At 39.5% G+C, this 22,250-nt stretch overlaps 1 protein-coding gene across 2 annotated transcripts in view; it reads left to right on the top strand.

Annotated features, from left to right (window-relative positions):
- Positions 1 to 262: 262 nt before the first annotated feature.
- raptor (regulatory associated protein of MTOR complex 1) overlaps positions 263 to 22,250 on the top strand; it is a 312,753-nt gene continuing 290,765 nt past the window's right edge. For both annotated transcript variants that reach the window (XM_067150353.2, XM_067150352.2), the window contains exons 1-3: positions 263 to 802; positions 14,165 to 14,267; positions 14,456 to 14,697. In XM_067150353.2, the coding sequence (XP_067006454.1) occupies positions 659 to 802; positions 14,165 to 14,267; positions 14,456 to 14,697 (489 nt within the window). In that variant the 5' untranslated portion in view covers positions 263 to 658. The remainder of the gene's footprint in view (positions 803 to 14,164; positions 14,268 to 14,455; positions 14,698 to 22,250) is intronic.

The following is a 22,250-nucleotide window of genomic DNA, read 5'->3' as shown; positions in this document are numbered from 1 at the left end:
GGTACATCTTTAACGGGGATCCCATTCTTATAAATCCAAACTAAGCATCGTTATATACATGTTTTTATGGCTTAATAATATTAAACACGATAACACTGCGATAATACTGTATCACTTATCAGAGATGATATATATATATATATATTTTTTTTTTTTGGTAAAGACTGGTGCCAGACTGCCAGTTGCCCGCTACTTATTCTCTTTGGTTGCCCGTACCCGCATCCCCCACCCGCTCACGCGCTCACCCACAGTCCCACAATCTTATAGCAGTGGTCAACTTTGTGGTCAAAAATCTGCGTTAAAGGTACCAAAAGCTATGAATTGGCCAGAATGGTCAATTATAATTATAGCTTTCTTCCTGAGAATAAATTAGTTACTAAATTCCATACGGTACAATTTCAAACAATTCCATAAAAAAGTAATTGCGTAGTTATCTTCCAGCGACAGTCACATTGTCAAGGCGAAAGGCATGACATGCATGCATGCTCCCATGGTGTCCAATAAATGAACATCAGCATATCAGCTGTGTCCAAGATGGCAGATTATTTTATGAAGAGGTCTTGTCAATATGCGTATTTTACTTGTGTTGACACATGTGAGTGTGTTAGAGAATGTTCGGCCTAGTTTTTAATTCATATGACTAAATTTGTGATTGACGATGGCTGCTATCCTGAAAGAACATGCTGCTGAAGATGACGAGCAACTAGACTGGGATCTGCCTCTATCTTTCGTGAAGAAGCGTCACACGGAAAATATTGAAGGAGCCAGCAGTATCACCCAGACATGGAGGATGAAAGAACGTGTAAGTTTTATGTTAACTTTTTAAGGCCTTTTCCGTTTCGATTACTAGCGTATGTTGATTATATCTTTCATTTATTATGAGTACATACCGACTGCTAGGAGAATGAATGTAAGGTTAGTATTGTTTAGACATCCGAAGTTACTTCCGTCCAGTGGAATACTAAGGAATGTAAGTTATGTTTTACCAAAATGATCCTCGAGAGGTGTACAGCATATTTTATTTGGAAAGTTTGCTAATGGAGTACCACTAGTAGGCTAGCCTACTTGTGTTTTATTAACTTGAAAGATCTGTTGTATGCTGTAACCAGAGATTCTTCTTTCGCTGGTTGTGACACCAAAGGACAAGCTTGTTTTTAGCCCAACAGTCTTCAAATCTGAAATTGTCGTACATATACTTTTATCTTCTGTGTTATAGAATTTCAAAAGATGTCACAATACAGAGCAAAGCAGCTTCCGTAATAGGTACGGTAACGTATCTACCAATATAAAAATGTTGGTAAGTCTAAAGTAGGCTACCCTGGCAAGTCTGTGTAATGGTGGGTAGTATAACAATGCAGGTTATACAAGAGGTAAGGTGATTATAATTTTAAGAGGAAGTTAATTCTAACTACCGCCTTTGCTGGCAGGACCTGTGTTTACAGTGCACTATGTCTTCTGGTGTAGGTTAGAGCAATTTTGTTACTTTCATAGATCTGTCTCTGTCTTATCCTTGGCTTTGACCATGTGAAAGTGACTGAGGTATGAGCGATGCTAGTAATGCCAATCCTTATGCAGCCAGTCCCTGCTATGAATGGTGTGAAAATGTTGCTCATAGGGTCGGTTGGTGTATGCATTCAGTGGTCTTGGGAGACTGATATTTAATAGCAACTCTGGCTTGGTGAGGAAAGCAACAGGAAACTACATCACTCCTCATTTCCCTAGTACGCCTCTTCAGTGATGCCTAGGCCATCTATGACAGTTGATGGCAGAGCTGTTGAGGATCCCACCAGCGGCATCGCTGATGGACTGAACATACATACAAATTCTAACTGGGCAACCATCCTATACAAAACGCTGAGTGAAAATTGGAAGAGGTCCTGCTCTTTGAATGAAGTTATTGGCCAAAGAAGGGCAAGGGCTACAAAGAGCATGAAAATGGACTCCCTAGGCTTCGTAAATTTAATACTGTCGGAGTCTGAAAAGAAATGATCAAGGGGAGGTTGGATAGGAAAGATGAAACCGGGGAGCCTGACACAAGTGGAAACAGTGTCATACTCTGATAGGGGAAGTGTGGTCGCCAACCCATGCTCCAAAGTTCAGAGCCCCTGGTCTCATTTTCAGTCGCCTCTTACGACAGGCAGGGGGAACCGTGTGTGAATTCCACCACCACCACCACCACCACCCTTCACAGTGGGTAAGCTTATGAGAGTTCATATTTTTTGATTATTTGTGAACACTTTGATCTGTGGAAGAGGCCTGTGATTAATGAGAGACTGATATATTAGGCAAAAGATTTAGATGTACTGTAGTTTGTGTGAAGTTGGTGAGGCTTGATTGTTAAATCCTGAACAGTCCTTTGGTGTCTTCTGGGATATGCTGTGTGCTAGTGCTGCACTCAAATATGTTCAATGTCAAACTGCTAAGAATAGAAAAACCTGCAAGATTTAAAAATCCAGTGGGATATATGTTGGCTACCTCATGCAGAATTTGGCTCAGCATGTTGCCGTGCGAAAACAAGAATGGTTGAGGATGGTACTATATTATTGTGTAATTTGCATTGCATGTAACAAGTTGTTGATTTAAATTATGTTGAATAGTGAGGTTAGCAGCCTAACCTGATTTTTGTTGTCATAAATAACTTGTTAGATGGCAAAAAAGAATGGTGTATATGTGAATGAACCTGATGTAGTTATTGAGCAGTAGTGTCTCTTACGACTATCAGCAGGTACTACAATATTGTTGTTAATAATAATAATAATAATAATAATAATATTAGGTAACTTATCAATCACTGTAATAATACAGAAACATATTTCCAAGAGAAACAGAAGTCAACTCTGTAAAACTTCAGCCGTATTCATGCAAGTTTTATAAGGAGGTGATGTAGAATAAAACATGCAAAACTTACATGGAATTCCTTTTAGAGGAGGGATTATGCCTTTGTAGCCCTAACTTCGCCACCTACAAAGGCATAATAAATAAAATAAATAAATAAATGTGTCCATTGCCATGGCCAGTGACCCACACAACCCACTAAAAAAGTACATTTACTTTTATAACCTAACGAAGAGTAGCACACACCATTTTCCATTGCTGGAATGGCTATGCGCACTGCTATTGGCTGTCATAAAATGCGTTGTTACGTCATTGCCATTAGTGATTAGAAGCGCATAGCGTTGCCAAGCTGCGAAGTAAAAAAGCACGGCTTTGTCCAGGCCCTACACTAACCAGTGCAGACCAGTGGTGTTTCCTCAGGTAACTAGAGGCATAAAGGCCACTTCACGGCTCTAACCTGGGGGCTTTACGCCCTCAGACCCCCTTTACTTCTCCTTATATCACCGGTTTTGTCCAAGACCCTACCCTAACCTATCCAGACCATTGGTCTCGTCCAGCTTGTACTCTAACCAATCCAGACCAGTGGTCTTGTCCAGGCCCTACCCTAACCAGTGCAGACCAATGGTGTTTCCTCAGGTAACTTGGTGTCTATCTTGACAACAATAACTCATTCACTATGCTGGCCTTAGTAACTTTGGTATTCATTATTAAACTAACTCCTGCATTTCGCATGTTTGATTTTGTGTTCACTGGGTGAGTTGGCTGTGCGGTTAGGGGCGCGCAGCTGTGAGCTTGCATCCGGTAGATAGTGGGTTCGAACCCCACTGTCGGCAGCCCTGAAGATGGTTTTCCTTGGTTTCCCATTTTCATACCAGGAAAATGCTAGGGCTGTACCTTAATTAAGGCCACAGCCGCTTCCTTCCCACTCCTAGCTCCTTCCTATCCCATCGTCGCCATAAGACCTATTTGTGTTGGTGCGACATGTGAAAATGAGAAACCACATAAAACCATCTTCAGGGCTGCCGAGAGTGGGATTCGAACCCACTATCTCCTGGATGCAAGCTCACAGGCACGCACCTCTAAATGCATGGCCAACTCGCCCGATTCATATAGTCCCTCCATATCAATTATTTCAATTAATTGTAGGGATTTATAACTTCACAATTTGCGTAGATTTAGTCTCAATCACATTGGAAATAGGAATGGAAGACTTCCGGAAATATGCGGCGGAAGACTAGATACATCGCAGCATGCTCATTTTTACCAGCAAATGGCGAGACATCACGAGATTTCCTTCTTCTGGGGCTCCAAAGAGGAGAAAGAAATAATGGAGCTGCTTTGAACTTCAATGGCGTTCAAATCAAATAGGGATTTTAAAATATTTAGGGACAAGAAAAAAAGACCACAACAGTTCATAATACGGGACGCAAAATTTTCACCTCAAATATGGGATGTCCCGTAAAATACGGGGCAGGTGGCAACCCTAGCTGCATGTCGTTGGGATTTTGTTACAGCTGTAGTTTTCTGTTGCTTTGAGCTATGTATACACACACTTAAAACATGTTAAGTATTTTTACAAGGCCATATCCGTCAATGATCCGGACTGCCTCCTTAGCATCTTCCGAAACTCTGCTACCTTACTTTGATGAACCATTCGTTAGTCTGGTCTCTCAACAGATACATCTATGGTTTGGCTATCTGCTTCTTTGGTATGTGCAAGCCTCCCCACTGTGGCAAGGTCACATGGTTCACAGGGGAGTGACATGAAGATAAAGTTGGAATTTAAGGGACAAATTGGTGAAAATATTTATTTACCGAAGAGGAATTGAGGGTTGGTATAAGGAACCAAGGGAGATGTTCGATAAATTTCCAAGTTCTTTGAAATCATTTAAGAAAAGACTAGGTAAACAATTGATACGGAATCTGCCACCTGGATGACATCCTTAAATGCAGATCAGTGGTGATAGATTGAAAATCGATTCTATTATTTTGTAAAAACTGATGTAACTGGTGAGAGCAAATCTGAATGGATTGATGGGCAGTGATCTTGTGGTTGACTGGTTGATGCACGTTTGGCAATGTCGCCAAGACGCGCTCCTAAATTTATGTAACATGTAGGTCCTGGGCAGCTTCTACCGACATAGCATTCTAGAAGTGTGACAGAAGTTGCAACAAAGGAAAACCGATTTGGTGATTATCCCTGGAGGCTTAACATCTGTCTTCCAATCTCTAAATGTGTGTATAAACCAACCACTCTGAGCAGCACTGAAACCTGAAACAGCGATATACGCAATACATGGCTGATGAAAAAGCACAGATGCACACAGAGTGGAAAAATGAAGTGGCCGGATGTGAATTGGGTTTGTGAGTGGATAAAATGTGCATGGGGATCCATTTTGTTACCACTGGTGCAAAAATAAAAAAAATATGGTATCACGAATTGAATTGACAGAACTGAGGACCACACACTATGGAGAGATGGAAATGCTAAATACTATTGTTCTGTTACTGATGACAATGAAAGTGGAATGAGTAGAGGTAAAGGAACATGCAATTATTGACTAATAATTTGTTGCAGATATTAACATTAAATTGATAAAAGTTGTAATTCCAATTTTCTCTTTACTATTGTAGTTCTGAATGCTTCTGCACCAGCACGTGAAGATTAAGATGTATTTTTTTAAAACTTTCTTTAAAAAATTTTTGGTGCATATCATTATGTAGGATTAATTTCTTGTAAATAAAACACAAATTAAAGCCAGTTATCTTCCTCTCTTAAAATTAAGGTGTGCAGATTATTCAGTGGCAGAGTATTTGCATATATAGGGTACTTCTTAAAACTCCTCGGTCATGAAACGCCATCCCCGAAATTTGACTACAATCACAAGGAACCACCAACTGTGGAAGAAATCAGGAGCATCATTAAGACCTCGGAAGAACAACAAAGTATCTGGAGAAAATGGGATTATTGCAGAACCTTGGAAATATGCTGACGACAAAGCAATCGTTAAAATAGCCAGAATCATGAACAAAATTTGGGAAGTGGAGAAGCTGCTTGTTGAACATCAGCATTGATACACCTACTTCATAAGAAAGGGAATAAGGTAGATGTTAGCAATTGAAGGGGAATATTGCTACTATCAGAGTGTATAAGATCCTTTAATACATAGAGCTTACCGAGCTCGGTAGCTGCAGTCGTTTAAGTGCGGCCAGTATCCAGTATTCGGGAGATAGTAGGTTCGAACCCCACTGTCGGCAGCCCTGAAAATGGTTTTCCGTGGTTTCCCATTTTCACACCAGGCAAATGCTGGGGCTGTACCTTAATTAAGGCCACGGCCGCTTCCTTCCCACTCCTAGCCCTTCCCTATCCCATCGTCGCCATATGACCTATCTGTGTTGGTGCGACGCAAAAAAAAAAAAAAAAAAAAAAAAAATAGAGCGGAAAAATAATTGGAACTGTAAATTGGCGAGTATCAAGGAGGTTTTAGAAAAGCCAGATCATGTGCGGAACAGATCCTGGACCAGAAGTTGATGTCATGTAGGTCTCTGATTTGGTAGGTAGAGACTGATGCATTTCCTTGAAGAAATGGGGCGATCAGAGAGCTTATTATACAGTGACTGAGCAAGTTTCCCATGTGGTTACGGTCGCATAGCTATGAATTTGCATTCAGGAGATAGTGGGTTCGAATCCCACCATCTGCAACCCTAAAGATGGTTTTCCATTGTTTTCATTTTCACACCAAAAAAATGTGGGCGTGAACCTTAATTAAGGCCATGGGCTGCTTCCTTCTCAATCCTAGGTCTTTCCCATCTTTGTGTCGCTAAAACATTCATTGTGTTAGTACGGTGTTAAGCCACTAACAAACAGAACAGAAAAGACAGACGATGACTGACGCATCATTACTATTGGAATACTCTGGGATTAAAACAGGTGTCAGACAGGTAGATGAACTTCTAGTGATTAGAGAGTGACACAAAAAAAAAATAAAAATAAAAAAATTAAATGCAAGGAATGGATGGTATATGAATGGGATACAAGAACAAAGGAAGTAATATTGTGGTTCTGTCAGTCGTTAGAGGCGCAGAACCAGATTGCTCAGCTCCAGGAATAGGCGAGTAAGGCAGGCCTATGGATCTCCGTTGAGAAGACACAGTTCACGACCAACATCGCCCAGATGGATGACAGTAGTGGGAGGAAGGATTCAGAAAGTGGAGAAATTTAAATATCTGGGAGAGTGGATAGACAACAACCTGTCAGATTAGGAGGCACTGATATTGAGAATCACCTAGATGAACTTTTGCACACAAACTAACTGGGAACACCTACAAGAGGATGATATTGATCGATACAAAATTTAGACATCATCAGATGATCCATCTGCATGCCTTATATGCACCTGAATGTTTGAACCTAACGTAACTATGATTGGTCAGGAAGTTGGAAGTAGTGGAGAGAAAATTTCTGAGGTAGATACTGGGACCCCAAAGAACAGACTATGGACCATACAGAAAGAAAGTAAACCAAGAATTGTCTCAGGACAGAAAAGAGAATGGATGCCTTCTGGAAGAGGAGAGCCATGTTCTTTGGACACATCTGGACCCGGGAAGGCTGGTCAACCAGGTGGAAAGGTTTTTTGAGACCAGGAAAACTGTGGTGTGCTGACTTCAGAAGTTGAGGAAGGACCTGAAAGAAATGGGAATACAAGGAACGGAAGTTAACAAGTCTAGAAACAAGAACACTGAGAGTTTCCAAGAAAAAGTTAGATCTCGGACCCAAGTACCTTGGATAGAAGAGGAGATTGCAGAGTGAAAGAATGAAGGAGTATTGGGTGAGGATCAAAGCCCAGAAGCAGCTGGAATTGAATTAACTTGGTCCACTGTTGGCTAAAATGGAAGAAGAAGAACTGTAACTTTGTAAGAGTAATTTTAAACTAGGTTGAATAGTTAGGTCAGCAGCCTAATCTCTGTTTTGTTGTCCTAAATAACTCATTGCATGGCAGTAGATTGTATTTGTGAATGAAAACTAGGAGTGAGATTTGGAACATATACCACAATAAATCAATAACAGGCAGGAGTTGGAGGAGGGAGCTACAGAAAGAAGAGACAAGGACAAATATGAAAACACAGAAGGACAAAGACAAATTCCACATCTCCACACATTGCTTTCTTTATATAGATAGGCATTGTCAAACGTAGGGAACATTTGAACTTACTTATTGCTTTATTCAGTGATGTTGGCCCATCTGCATCAGTGTTCAACCCCCATCCTGCATGATGAATCACAGCTTTTTAGTCCCACTCCTCCGTGGTGTTGTAGTTTCCATTTTGAGTAGTGTATTTGTTTATTAATATGCATGTAGCTTGTACACTAATCTACACCGAGGAGTCATTGTATTATGACCACCCCAGCCTAGGAACATCATCGCATCTGGAATGCGGAGAGGTACACGTGCAATGCTGGCAGCATGATATATGTAGGGCAAGTCTACAGGCTTAACTACTTGTGTGTCTGGCATCAGAATGGGAAAACTGGGACATCTCTTCAAGGTTGATAGAAGTCGAACTGGGATGGCACGGTGCCTTGGTTCCAGTATATCTGAACTGGCATGGTGTGCCTCTGTTGTGCACGTGTATCAAAAGTGGTGCAAGAAATCCAGATTCCTTGTTCATCCCATCGACGGGTGAGTGAGTGTACACTGATTACCATCAGAGGCTATGGTACATGGTTGCACTTATGGGCAGAGACAGATCTGTGGAGGTGTAATGGTCTAGATGATGTTGCCATGGGATACACTGGGGCCTGTTATTCTGTTGCACCAGTCCCTGATAGCTGCACAGTATCTGGACATTATTAGGAATTAAATTCATCCATTCATATCAACAGTGTTTGTTGCTGGTGATAGCTACTTCTAGTAGGACAGTGCAAATGTCACACTGCCAGGATTGAGAAGGACTGATTTGAAGAAGATGACAGTGAATTTGGTTTAGTGCAGTGGCCCTCAAATAGGCTAGATGTGAATCTAATTGAATGTTTGTGGTTCATCTTGGAGAAGCAGGTTAGTGCTACATCACTACTGCCACACAGTGTAAGCCATCTGGAAGACCTGCTATTGTTCTCATAGTTTGAGGTACTCCGGGATACCTTTTGCCACCTTGTTAAATCGATGCCTTGCTGAATGGCTGATACACGAGAAAGTAGTACAGCTTGAGGTTTGTAGAACATAAGGCGTATCTATATATACAACATTTAAATGCACCAACTAAGGCAAATTTTAAATGTAACATTAAAATGATGAGGGTATGGTGCGTATAACTATCTAAAACATATGACAGCACCTATAAAGTCACTGTTAGTTGAAATGATGTGGTGTGTCTGACTGTAAAACATAACATTTTTGAGAAGGTATCCCAGTTGTAGAGTCTTGATAAACAAGAGAATAGTCCAGCTTGAAGTGCATAAATCATAAGGTCTCATATGTTATCAGTGGGAAGAATAATCTTGTTCTCTTAAGTTGCGGTAATTAACAGGCTTAATTCAGGTGGTTTTGAAGCCAACAATGTGGTCTTGTGAAGATCATAATTTGAATTAACGTCACGATTCCCAGTTCAGTATGGAGAGGTCCCGGGGTGGGTCGTTCATTAACGGGCTGTTCTTATTTTTAGAGGCATTTAAAGGAACATGGATTGACGTCAATGAAGAAAAGAACAAATTTAAAACACAGGCATGACATTTATTCCAATAAGCATCAATTTAAATTAATCACAATAAAAAATTATTCTTGATATTGTTAAACATAAATCTCACGCAGTTAATATTGTTGACTGAATTTACAGAAATTAAAATATTCTACTCTTCCTTCACGTAGACAATCGATTACTCTGGAAAATAGAGTTAAAACCAAAAATTAGCCCTCCATTGGCTTAAAAATTGAAAGTAAAGGAGGAAGAACCTCATCCTAAGTCAACCTTGATTTTACACATTATTTGAAAGCTTAACCTCTCTTAATTTGTCTTTAACAAACTAAAATTCAAAAATTCCCACTAAATCATGTGGCGGATGGCCGTGGTATCCTTTTCCTACTGTAACTTTACCATATTTATACAATTCACATTATTTTTACTTTCTTAATCGACGATAATGTCTCTGATACTGTTAAATTAATTAAGTGGTTTATATTCTTGAAAATAATTCATTTGTTCAATTAACGTTCACTGCGTTATTACATGGCTTTAGGAATTAATGTTAAGTTTTAGAACTTGAATATCTCACTTTAAAACCATTAAATGACTGAAGTAAAAATTATTCATGTCATCACTCGATTTTACATTACAAAATTTTCACAAAAATTAATCCTTGCCTTTGTCGTTGAAACTATATGACCTTATTCACTTATAAATTTACTTCATTGTAAAATTAACCTTATCATTAATTTTTCCATAAATTCAATAAGCACATTTAAAGAAATGATCCGACAAAGGCAACGCCAAAATAATCTGAGCCACCATGGTGAACATGTGGGTGGTAAGATTAAAACACAAGATCAAAAATATCACATCAAAATATCACTCACTCACTCACACACACACACACATGTAATTTATGTACAATATTTACACACGAATCCTATGTTTATTATTATCAATTTATGATTATTATCATAAGTATAGTCAACTGGATTGAACAGATGAGCCTGTATTCAATAAAACATACTTGACACAGTATGTGACTTGCGATGGAATTTGAGTAATCACTTTAAGGAATATTATAATTACATTGCAACGACGATCTAGTAAATTTTAAGATTTTTAATCAGAAGATCTGGTAGAAAATCATCATCACGCACATCATATGGGTTACAATTTAAAGTTGTCAGACACGTGGTCGATGAGCACCGATAAATTTATTATTCTTAAATACTTGAGATGCGACTCAAAACGTGCTCCACAATTATCTTAGAATGCTGTGTACCCATGACACATGCTTCCAAAATTCCAATAAACGTCCTGCAGGGCTACGATTATTCCAGGTAATTACACATAAATAGAGCACGTTTAAATATTCCACAAGAACAATCTACACTTTTTTATTGCTCATGACCTTTAACTTCTCAATTAACCCAGTCTCAACATTTATTATTATTATTATTATTATTATTATTATTATTATTATTATTATTATTATTATTATTATTATTATTATTATTATCAGTGATTAGTTCTACTGTCAATGTCTGAATTAATCTGAAAATCAGATGACACAATCCTAAATAATAATTGAATAATGAAAAGAACAAACTCAACCATAATTTTATAAAGTGAGACGTTACCCCAATCCTGTCCCACAATGTTTCACGAAGTCAGAAATCATGAATTAAATCCATTTTTATCTGAGAGCTCAATTATTATTAGATCACATTTTAAATAATGACATAATAATGGAAATATACTCAGATGACAAGCTACAAATCTACACTAATAGAATCCCAACTAACATTCACTCATGTACCAAGTCTACTATGACCTGCCAAGATGAAATTTGTAAAATATGGCTAAATAATGCAAATCTAACAGAAATACTTTGATGTTAGAATTGCCTACATGTTTAGCAATTCATGGTGGCAGCAAAGTCCAAATCCCACGTTGAATTCGTTGATGACAGGAAACACATCCTGATGTAGGCGACGCTTTCCCATAGGTTGTGGTCCTCTTCTTGTTTCCGGTTGAAGTTGGCTGCAACTGACACAAAGTATTTTAGAATGTGCTCAAGCCAGACCAGCCTACACTAATTTGTCGAAGACAACACTTAACTTTGGACTCATGTTGACTCGATGCTATCAGAAGTAAGAATAAGAGATTGATTTATTAAATGCAGAGGTTTTTATAGCCTCCGGCTTGGAGACGTGTCACTGCCTACCAGTAGCGGCGATTGGGAATTAAAAGTGCGGGTGCAAAAATATATACAGACAACGTACAGTACCCGGGTTTGTGGGATATAGGCCTAGAGGAGGAAGTTGGGGCAGAGGGGCATATACTTCAAAACTAAAAAAAAAAAAGGCCACAAATGGTAAGTTCTTTATGCTCTCAGCGAATTTCGAAGAGAGGTAACGATTGACAGTTTACCAACTTAAATGCGGTAATAATATTTTTTTTTTTGAGATTTTGATTCAATTCTATATAATAAAACTTTCACCAAAGGACCTTATCACACGTGGATTACAATTAAAAAGAAATATGGCGTGATTATACAGTTAAAACCATTTAGTATTTGACTATACACTAAAAAACTAAGACACTAAAGAGACCGCCAGACTGACGAATTCACGCGGCAAGGTGGTGAATCATACCTCATTGTCTATGACCTTAGCAAAAAAAATATATATATAGCCCTGGTACCCTTCCTCATGGCATCGGCAAAGTCTCCACTGTTTCCTGTAGCGCTATACAAATCGGCTAACCGGGACGGACATTTTGTGCATATTTCTTGGTAATGGTTAAAGAAAATGAAGAAAAGAATTATCTGATAAGACAACAGGGCTGTAAAAATGGCTTTTGTTTTATTAATTTCTATAATTCCTAATTTCAGCCGGCTAAAATGCAATAAAAATGTAATATTTCTCTGAAAAGTTGATGATGATGATGATGATGATGATGCGTGTTGTTCAAAGGGGCCTAACATCTAAGGTTATTGGCCTTCTCCAAAGAGTGGGTGGGTTGGCGACTGCCCCCTCCCCCCCCCCCCCTAATCTCCGCTACTGCTTCCTACTAATAACTGTTGGTTTGTAACTGCACATTTTCATTGGGTCTAGATAATTCTGGAATCATTTGGCGAGTGAGAAATCAGGCACACGAAGTAGTACAAAACCTTGAAAATTCCAGTCTGTCACGTGACTGCCATATGCAGAGATGCCAACTATTACGATTCAATCGTAATAATTACTAATTACCGATCATAATTACGCCTTTACGAATCACACACCACAAATTATTATTTTTTGTTGATTTTTAAATCTAAGTGTATAAAGTGTTCAAAAGGATACACGAATTCTCAGAATATTATTTCGGATTTCTCAATAATAATTTATACCCCTTTCCTGTCCCTCGTTTAAGAATATTTTGAGTTTTCACGCGCTGAACGCAGTGTGTATTTCCAGTACCGGAAATATAGGCACCTGTGAAGTGGTATATCTTGCGGAGTTGTTGTCTTTGTTCGTCACATGATCAGACTTCCATGCAAGTATGAGAGTTATTTTGTCTTTGTTTTGGCAGTACAGTGGTGACAAACTCCGTTTAATTGTGAATACTGTGTGTGTGAGACTGTTGAAGTATTTATTGCGATTTTGGTTGGCAAATTTACATATATTGCTCTTCTAGGATGTATGCTAATTGTATGTTACAAAATGCGAAAGGTTTGAAATAATGAAGCGATTTCTTATGCAGGAAAATACATGTGATTACGTTATTACAAGTTATAAATCTCATTATAAAACCGTATTGGATTTCAGAATAAGAAGTTATTATATTAATAAAACCACCTTTCCAATACACAATAGTCCTTTATATTTAGGATTGTAATTAAATGGTTTTATCCTAAATATAAAGGACTATTGTGTATTGAAAAGGTGGTTTTATTAATATAATAACTTCTTATTGGGATTACGTTACCGTGACTAGTGACGCTAGTAATAAACCAAATATAGTTGAAAAATTTAGAGAGGTATACTCGAAAGAATGGCTCTCTTTACTGCGTTCCTCAAAATATCATTCCCATGTGTTTTGTAGTGTGTGTAGCCGCGATTTTTCGGATGCGCATGATGAGGAAGAACAAGGCTGAATTTCGTGCTAATATGAACTCCGAACTGTTAAGTGCTCTCTTAGTACAGAGGATGCACATGATATGAAAAGAAAAAGCATGTCACCATTGTACATTTACCAAACAGGAACTACAAGCTGTCAATGATATGTAAGTTAAAAAGATTTTTTAAAAAATCTACGACCGCTGCCCGCCCCCCCTCCCCCCGCCCGTGCCCTAACGGCTGCATTACGAATTACCTTTCTTGAAATTTGGCATCTCTGCATATGGTATCAATCAAACTTATGCTGTTTGTTGCGGACATGTAAATAAATGTATGTTAGATGCCAAAATTGACAGGGACTTTATCTAGTAGATGTAATATTCTTTAATTAATTATTTCAGTTTGTTTTTAATATATGTACTGTTTTTCTAAGAATTTTTGTAAATGAAATATGTCTTTTGCAGTACATTGGATGGAACTATTATGCTAGTGTTAAAATAACTATCGTATCTAAATAATTTTACATTGTTTTGCAGATGAAGACTGTGAGTGTGGCGCTTGTATTATGTCTAAATGTGGGAGTGGATCCTCCCGACATAGTCAAGACCCAACCCTGTGCTCGTCTCGAGTGCTGGATAGGTAAGTCACTGTCGATGAGAGTTGTTAATTATTAGCACCTTGAGGGTATCATTCTAACAGAGTTTTTGTTCTGTACTGTATCTGCATCTCCTTTGGCACAGAAGGGAGAGATAGGCATCTTATATTTATTGGTCCAATACTTGCTGCCTTAGGTCTGTTCTTATGTGTTTGTGTCATGTACTTTCCAGATCCTCTCTCCATGAGTCCACAGAAAGCCCTTGAGACTATAGGAGCTAACCTACAGAAGCAATACGAGCGGTGGCAACCTCGAGCACGCTATAAGCAGAGTCTGGACCCTACTGCCGAGGAGGTGAAGAAGTTGTGCACATCTCTACGACGTAATGCTAAGGAGGAGCGGGTGCTGTTCCACTACAATGGTCATGGAGTACCAAAGCCAACTGCCAATGGCGAGATCTGGGTCTTTAACAGGGTACAGTATTCTAGCATTCTCTCGCTTGAAAATGTAACATGTTTCAGCGTGAATGGATCTAACTATTCACAAGTTCTCAAACTAGTTTTCCATATCATCTGAGGGTTATAACCAGTGGGAAAAATGAATAAATCTCTTCTCTTTTTTTAATTCTTTTGCAGCATATTTCCCCTTTGCATATTTTTCCAAAACTACATTTTATCTATAGATTATAGTTCAGAATGAAAACTTCAGCATTTTTGTCATTACTACAAACAATTGAAATTAGAAAAATAGGAATGTCCTTACTCTGCAAGCATCTATACTTGTATACATTGTCTGGTCCTCTTGCTAATTGACCTTCTCATAACTAGGCCTACACCATTGAGTTTTTTGCTAATAGACTTTCTCAATTGCATGTAGGCTGGACTTTCAACAATGTGGCCTCTGGGAGAAAATAGGAAGGTTCACACTACAGTCCTAAATATTGCTCGATTGCTTGTTGTTGGGCAGGAAACTTAGGGCCAATTGCAGAAACGATGACTAGTTTTAAGCCTTAGACATCGTCTACCTAATCAACGTTTAAATCGTTCACGACCTTCCATTGCATAAACATTGTTCAGTCGATGTTTAACTAGACATCCCTTAAAGTTTCAATTTTGGCTTGAAAATGGAGACAGAAGTATCTTTCATGCAACTCTTTGCTTGTCGCAACCAATGAAATTCGTCGGTGCGCGCGCCGAACGCCAGTCAGCTGTTTGTCTTCCTACACATTACTCAAATATGGCTGAGCATGACTTGCCCACAGATAAGAGTATCGCTTTCGATGGAAATTAAATCTCATAATATTATCGACACTAAAGCGACATGCCACCGTACGGGGAAGTGTAGCTTTCATTATAGCGTTGTTACAGTGATTGTAATCTACTCATAAATACGGTAGCTTCGATGAAGGGAAGATGAAGCAATAGTAATGTGTAACCGAGTGTGTTGTACGGGCCATATAGATGTAGCTTGCATTCTGGAGATCGTAGGTTCGAAATGCATCATCGGCAGCAGTGAAGATTGTTTTCCGTAGTTTCCCTATTTTTACACCAGGCAAATACTAGGGCTGTTATTATGGCCACGGCTCTTCTTCCCCAGTCCTCTTTAAACAATAATCACCACCACTTGCCTTTTCCTATCTGATAGTTGCCGAAAACTTCTACGATTATAAATATAAAAATCCCATACAACCTACTTTTTAGTTTTCACTATTATGTGTGTATACTTGGCAGTAAATATAAGTGAATCCCTCCCGATTGATATATGTGACAGTCCTCAGACGATCAGGACACGTAATTCTGATTTGTATGTAGTCGAACTGACCTATAATTCCATGGAAATTACCTCATGTACACAATAAAATATACCAGTTACCAAGAATTGTATTCAAGTTGACAGTTACCGGACTGTCTCTTTGTCAGTCTCAAGAAACAAGTCTCTCGTAAAGCAAAACCTTATTTTATGATTATCTCCCCGTGCATGCCAAACGAATTGCTGCGATTTAGCAGCGGGTGACCCACAGAGAGGCTGTCGGACTAACCTTTCTTCCCGGAATCATCTCAACATGATCATACAAATTACATATTTCATGGTACATAACCTCTGATTACGATTCACTCCCCTCATTTGAGGTTAAACAATACTCTCGGCAGTGTTTAAATATGACCGGTTGAACATCAGTTTTAGACAGTGTCTAAGTGATAAATAACGTCTCTGCAATGCGGCAGCCATGCTTAGGCATTGTTTAACCGTAGACATCGTCTAAATACCGTTTCTGCAATCGGCCCTTAATCTTCAATGAAATAATTACCTTCATCCACCACTTGTCTGCATTTAGTGCCGTTGCCTAGGTGGTAGAAGGTGGTAGATTCCCTATCAGTTTTTTACCTAATCTTTTATTAAATGATGATTGCAAAGGTGTTGGAAATGTATTGAACATTCCCCTTTGTAAATTACTCCAATCTGTTATTCCTCTTCCTGTACATCAATTTTTACCCCAGTGTATCCTCTTGAATTCCAACTTCATCTTTATATGACCTTTCCTACTTTTAAAAACTCCACTCAAGCTTACTCGTCTACTAATATCCCTTTGTAAATTACTCCAATCTGTAATTCCTCTTCCTGTACATCAATTTTTACCCCAGTGTATCCTCTTGAATTCCAACTTCATCTTTATATGACCTTTCCTACTTTTAAAAACTCCACTCAAGCTTACTCGTCTACTAATATCATGCCGTTTAGTCGAGCACATCGTCTCTTTACTCCCAAGTTTTCCAAGCCCAAAGTTTGCTACATTTTTAGAACACTAGTCTTTTGTTAGAAGTCACCTAAAACTAATTGTGCTGCTTTCCTTTGAATCTTTACCAGTTCTCCTATAAAGTAATTCTGGTGAGGGTCCCACTGGAACCATACTCTAATTGGGGTCTTACCTGAGACTTCCTCCTGTAAACCATATGACCTCGCCGTGGTGGAGAGGCTTGTGTGTCCCAATGAAGCAGATTGCTGAGTCGCAGGTGCAACCATATCGGATGGGTATCTGTCGAGAGACCTGACTAACGAATGGTTCATCGAAAGGGGGGTAGCAGCCTTGCGGAAGTTGCAAGGATGACGGTCTGGATGATTGACTGATAAGGCCTTGTAATAATACTCAACATGGCATAACTGTGTTCATACTGCTTGAAAGCAACGGGAAACTACAGCTGTAACTAACTCCCGAGGACATGCAGCTCTCTCTGTATGAATGATATACTGATGATGGCTTCCTCCTGGGTAAAATATTCCGGAGGTAAAATAGTCCCCCATCGGATCTCTGGATGGGGACTACACGAGAGGGGCCATTCAGCAGGAAGAATGATACTAACATTCTGCGAGTCGGAGCTTGGAATGTTAGAAGTTTGAATTGTGGTAGGCTAGAGAATCTAAAAAAGGAGATGGATAGACTAAAGTTAGATGTAGTATATTTGCAGGGAGAGCAGGATTCTTGGTCAGGCGACTACAGAATTATCAACACAAAATCAAACGGGGAAAATGTAGGAGTTGGTTTAAAAATGAATAAGAAAATAGGGCAGTGGGTAAGCTGCTATGAACAGCATTGCGAAAGGATTATTGTTATCAAGATAGACACCAAACCAATGCCCACCACAATAGTGCAGGTCTATATGCCTACTAGTTCAGCGGATGATGAAGAAATTGAAAGAACATATGAAGAGATAGAAAGTTTAATACAGTTTCTAAAAGGTGATGAGAATCTAATTGTGATGGGAGACTGGAATGCAGTGGTAGGCCAAGGAAGAGAAGGTAATACAGTTGGAGAATTTGGATTGAGACAAAGGAATGAAAGAGGGTTGGCTGGTTGAATTTTGCGCCAATCACAATTTAGTCCTTACTAATACTTGGTTCAAACACCACAAACGGTGGCTGTATATGTGGACAAGATCTGGACACAGGGGAAGGAATCAAATTGACTACATTATGATTAGGCAGAGATTCAGAAACCAGGTGTTGCATTGCAAAACTTTCCCAGGAGCAGACGTGGACTCTGACCACAACTTGTTGTTCATGAAATACCACTTGAAGTTGAAGAAATTGAAGAAAGGAAGCAAGGTAAGGAGAAGGGATATAGGCAAGTTGAAGGAAAAGAGTGTGAGGGATTGTTTCAAGGAATATGTTTCACAAGGAATGAATGGAAAGGCTGAAGGAAACACAATAGAGGAAGAATGGACAGTCGTGAAGAATGAGGTCTCTAGGCCTGCTGAAGAAAAGTTAGGAAGAAAGGAAAGATCAAGTAAGAATCAGTGGATTGCTCAGGAGATACTTGACTTGATTGATGAACGACGAAAGTATAAGAATGCAAAAGATTACAAGGGCAGAACGGAATACAGGTGATACAAGAATGAAGTGGATAGAAAATGCAGGACAGCTAAGGAAGAATGGCTGAAGGAGAAGTGCAACGATGTTGAGGGTTGTATGGTTCTAGGAAAGGTAGATGCTGCATACAGGAAAATCAGGGAAACCTTTCTCCAAAGGAAAACTAGGTGTATGAATATTAATAGCTCAGATGGAAAACAACTAATAGGGAAAGAAGACAAGGCAGAAAGATAGCAGGAACATATCCAGCAGTTGTATGATGGCAAAGACATAGATGGTATGGTTAATTTTTTTGTTTTTTGCTATTATGTCATTTGGCGACGATGGGACAGGAAAGGCCTAGGAATGGGAAGGAAGCGTCCATGGTCTTAGTTGAGGTATAGCCCCAGTATTTGCCTGGTATGAAAATGGGAAACCATGGAAAACCATCTTCAGGGCTGCCGACAGTGGGGTTCGAAACCACTATCTCCCGAATACTGGATACTGGCTGCACTTAAGCGACTGCAGCTATCAAGCTCGGTAGATATGGTTCTGGAACAAGAAGAAGCTGTTGATGCTGATGAAATGGGAGACCCAATTTTGAGGTCAGAATTTGACAGAGCTTTGAGAGATCTGAATAAGAAGAAGGTACCCAGAATTAATGACATTCCCTCTGAATTACTGACTGCCTTAGGAGAAACCAGCAAGGCGAAGTTATTTCATTTAGTGTGTAAGATGTATGAGACAGGAAAAGTGCCATCCGATTTTGGGCAGAATGTTCTTATACCTATTCTCAAGAAAGCCGGTGCTGAAAAGTGTGAAAACTACCGCACCATTAGTTTAGTATCTCACGCCTGCAAAATTTTAACACGTCTTATTTACAGAAGAATGGAACGACAAGTTGAAACTTAGCTGGGAGAGGATCAGTTTGGCTTCAGAAGAAATGTAGGAACACGCGAAAGTATGATTAAGTATAATTAAGTATAATAAAATATGTAAAGTATTGACAAGGCGGAGGAGTGTTCTATAGAGATTTTAATATAAGTCAGTACGGACCAACATGGTGAAAATCAATTCTGATGGTGATCGGGATCAGATACCAAGAATGAAATCTACGATCTGTATAAAAATCAGTCTGCAGTGATAAGAATTGAGGGCCTTAAAAAAGAAGCAGCTATCCAGAAAGGAGTGAGGCAAGGTTGCAATTTGTCCCCCCTCCTTTTCATTGTTTATGTAGAACAGGCAGTAAAGGAAATCAAAGAGGAATTTGGGAAGGGAATCACTATCCTGAGATTTGCTGATGATATTATTTTATCTGATACTGCAGAAGATCTGAAGAAATTGCCGAATGATACGGACAGAGTCTTGGGTAAGGAGTACAAGATGAAAATAAATAAGTCCAAAACAAAAGTAATGGAGTGCAGTCGTACAAAATCAGGTGGTGCAGGTAATATTAGATTAGGAAATGAAGTCTCAAAGGAAGTAGGTGAAAATTGTTACTTGTTTAGTAAAATAACCAACTATGGAAGAAGTAAGGAGACATATAATGCAGACTAGCACAAGCAAGGAAGACCTTTCTTAAGAAAAGAAATGTGCTCACTTCGAACATTGATATAGGGATTAGAAAGATGTTTTTGAAGACTTTCGTTTGAGTGTGGCATTGTATGCAAGTGAAACATGGATGATAACTAGCTCAGAAAGAAAGAGAATAGAGGCTTTTAAATTATGGTGTTACAGGAGTATGCTGAAGGTGAGGTGGATAGATCGAATCATGAATGAAGAGATACTGAATGGAATTGGTGAGAGGAGATCGATTTGGCTATATTTGACAAGAAGAAAAGATAGAATGATAGGTCACATCTTAAGACACCCAGGACTTGTGCAGTTGGTTTTTGAGAGGAGTGTAGGTGACAAGAACGGTAGGGGTAGACTGAGGTATGAATATGACAAGTAGATTAGAACAAATGTAGGATGTAGCAGTTGCATAGAAATGATAAGTTTAGTGCAGGATAGGGTGACACGGAGAGCTGCATCAACACAGTCTATGGACTGATGACTCAAACAACACCACCTGAGACTTATGCGCCCTCTCCCTTTCATCCATATCAACCTCGAAATACTCTTTTATCCATATGAAGAGATCTGTAATCATAATATGGAGTTTTGGTCGTATGCCGTATCAAGAAAACGAGGTGAAACTCTTTACGTTTCACAGAGAACTTTGCTCCGCGTCTTCAGAAGAAAATCTCGAGGAAAAACTCCTCAGGAACAGTAGAGATTTTCTCGAGGAAAAACTCCTCAGGAACAGTAGAGATTTTCTTCTGAAGATGCAGAGCGAAGTTCTCTGTGAAACGTAAAGAGTTGCACCTTGTTTTCTTGACACGGCATAAGCCCATGTGTCGACAAGTGGGCTGTGAAAGCACGAATGTTAGCAGATCTGTAATCTTTATTTATAATCTCATTTGTGTGAGTAAGCCTACCCCAATGAAGAGCTTTTCTTGTATTAACCTCTGGATACTTACAGTGATCCCTATGATGTTTGAAGTACCTTCTGTTCCTGGTCTGTCTGGGGCCGATGACCTAGATATTAAGCCCATTAAAACAACAATCATCATGATTGTCAACTTCATCTTAATCTTCCTTGTCTTGTCAGAGTGGCTAGTAAGGTGCCTCTTTGTACAGTACGTAGATCTGAAATTATCCTGGAATTGAACACCAGCTTGAAAGGCAACTTGGACTCCTCCATACATCGGAGGCTTTTCAGCTCTGTTGTAAGCCAGTATCCTGGATCAGGTGGCTTGAGGGTAGCAAGGAGAGTGGGTTGTTCATTCGTTCTTTGTTGTTCTCTTTTCTCTACCCGAAACATGCCTTGTGTACACAGCAGAGCTTTACACCATCTTGTAAGCTCTGCAGTACACGCTGTCCAGTGGACATCAGCTTTACCTGGCATGCACTGACTTCTCGAGCCCATTGCAGTCTCATTGATATGCGCTTCCTGGAGTACTCCATGTGGTGCAACACATCAACGATCTGCTTGCTGGATTGTGGGAAGTAAGCACCAGAATTACATTTGTGTGGCTTCCAAACCAAACCACTTGGGTGTAGTGGGAAATGAGTTGACTGACCAAGCTGTCAATGATGCAGCTACGTTGTCCCCACTGCCATACAAGGTTCATGTTCAGGATATTATACAGTTGCTTAATTGCGGCCAGTATCCAGTAATTGGGAGATAGTGGGTTTGAGCCCACTGTCGGCAGCCCTGAAGATGGTTTTCCGTGGTTTCCCATTTTCACACCAGGCAAATGCCGGGGCTGTACCTTAATTAAGGCCACAGCTGCTTCCTTCCACTTCCTAGGCCTTTCCTCTCCCATCGTCTCTATAAGACATACGTGTGTTGGTGCGATGTAAAAAAAGAAGATATTAATGTATACGTTCACATCTAAGACATCTGTCAATTTCCAATAAGCTGAGGATGATTAAAGGTACAACAAAGGTATGGAAGACTTCCGTGCGGGTAACCCTGAGAGAAGCAGTGGTATTGTGTCATCTTATGATCGGCCGTAGTATAGCAACGCTCTCCTATTTACTGAAGGGAGAAGCTCCTATGTGTACTTGCAGCTGCCATCTGATGGAGTTACACATCCTTACAGTGTGCACGGACCTAGCTGATCTGCTTCATAGTC

This window comes from Anabrus simplex, chromosome 6 (genome assembly GCF_040414725.1).
Source record: "Anabrus simplex isolate iqAnaSimp1 chromosome 6, ASM4041472v1, whole genome shotgun sequence".
Classification (NCBI taxonomy): Eukaryota; Metazoa; Arthropoda; class Insecta; order Orthoptera; family Tettigoniidae; genus Anabrus; species Anabrus simplex.
Note: the sequence above shows the minus strand (reverse complement) of the source record. Positions and strands in the feature narration are given on the sequence as shown.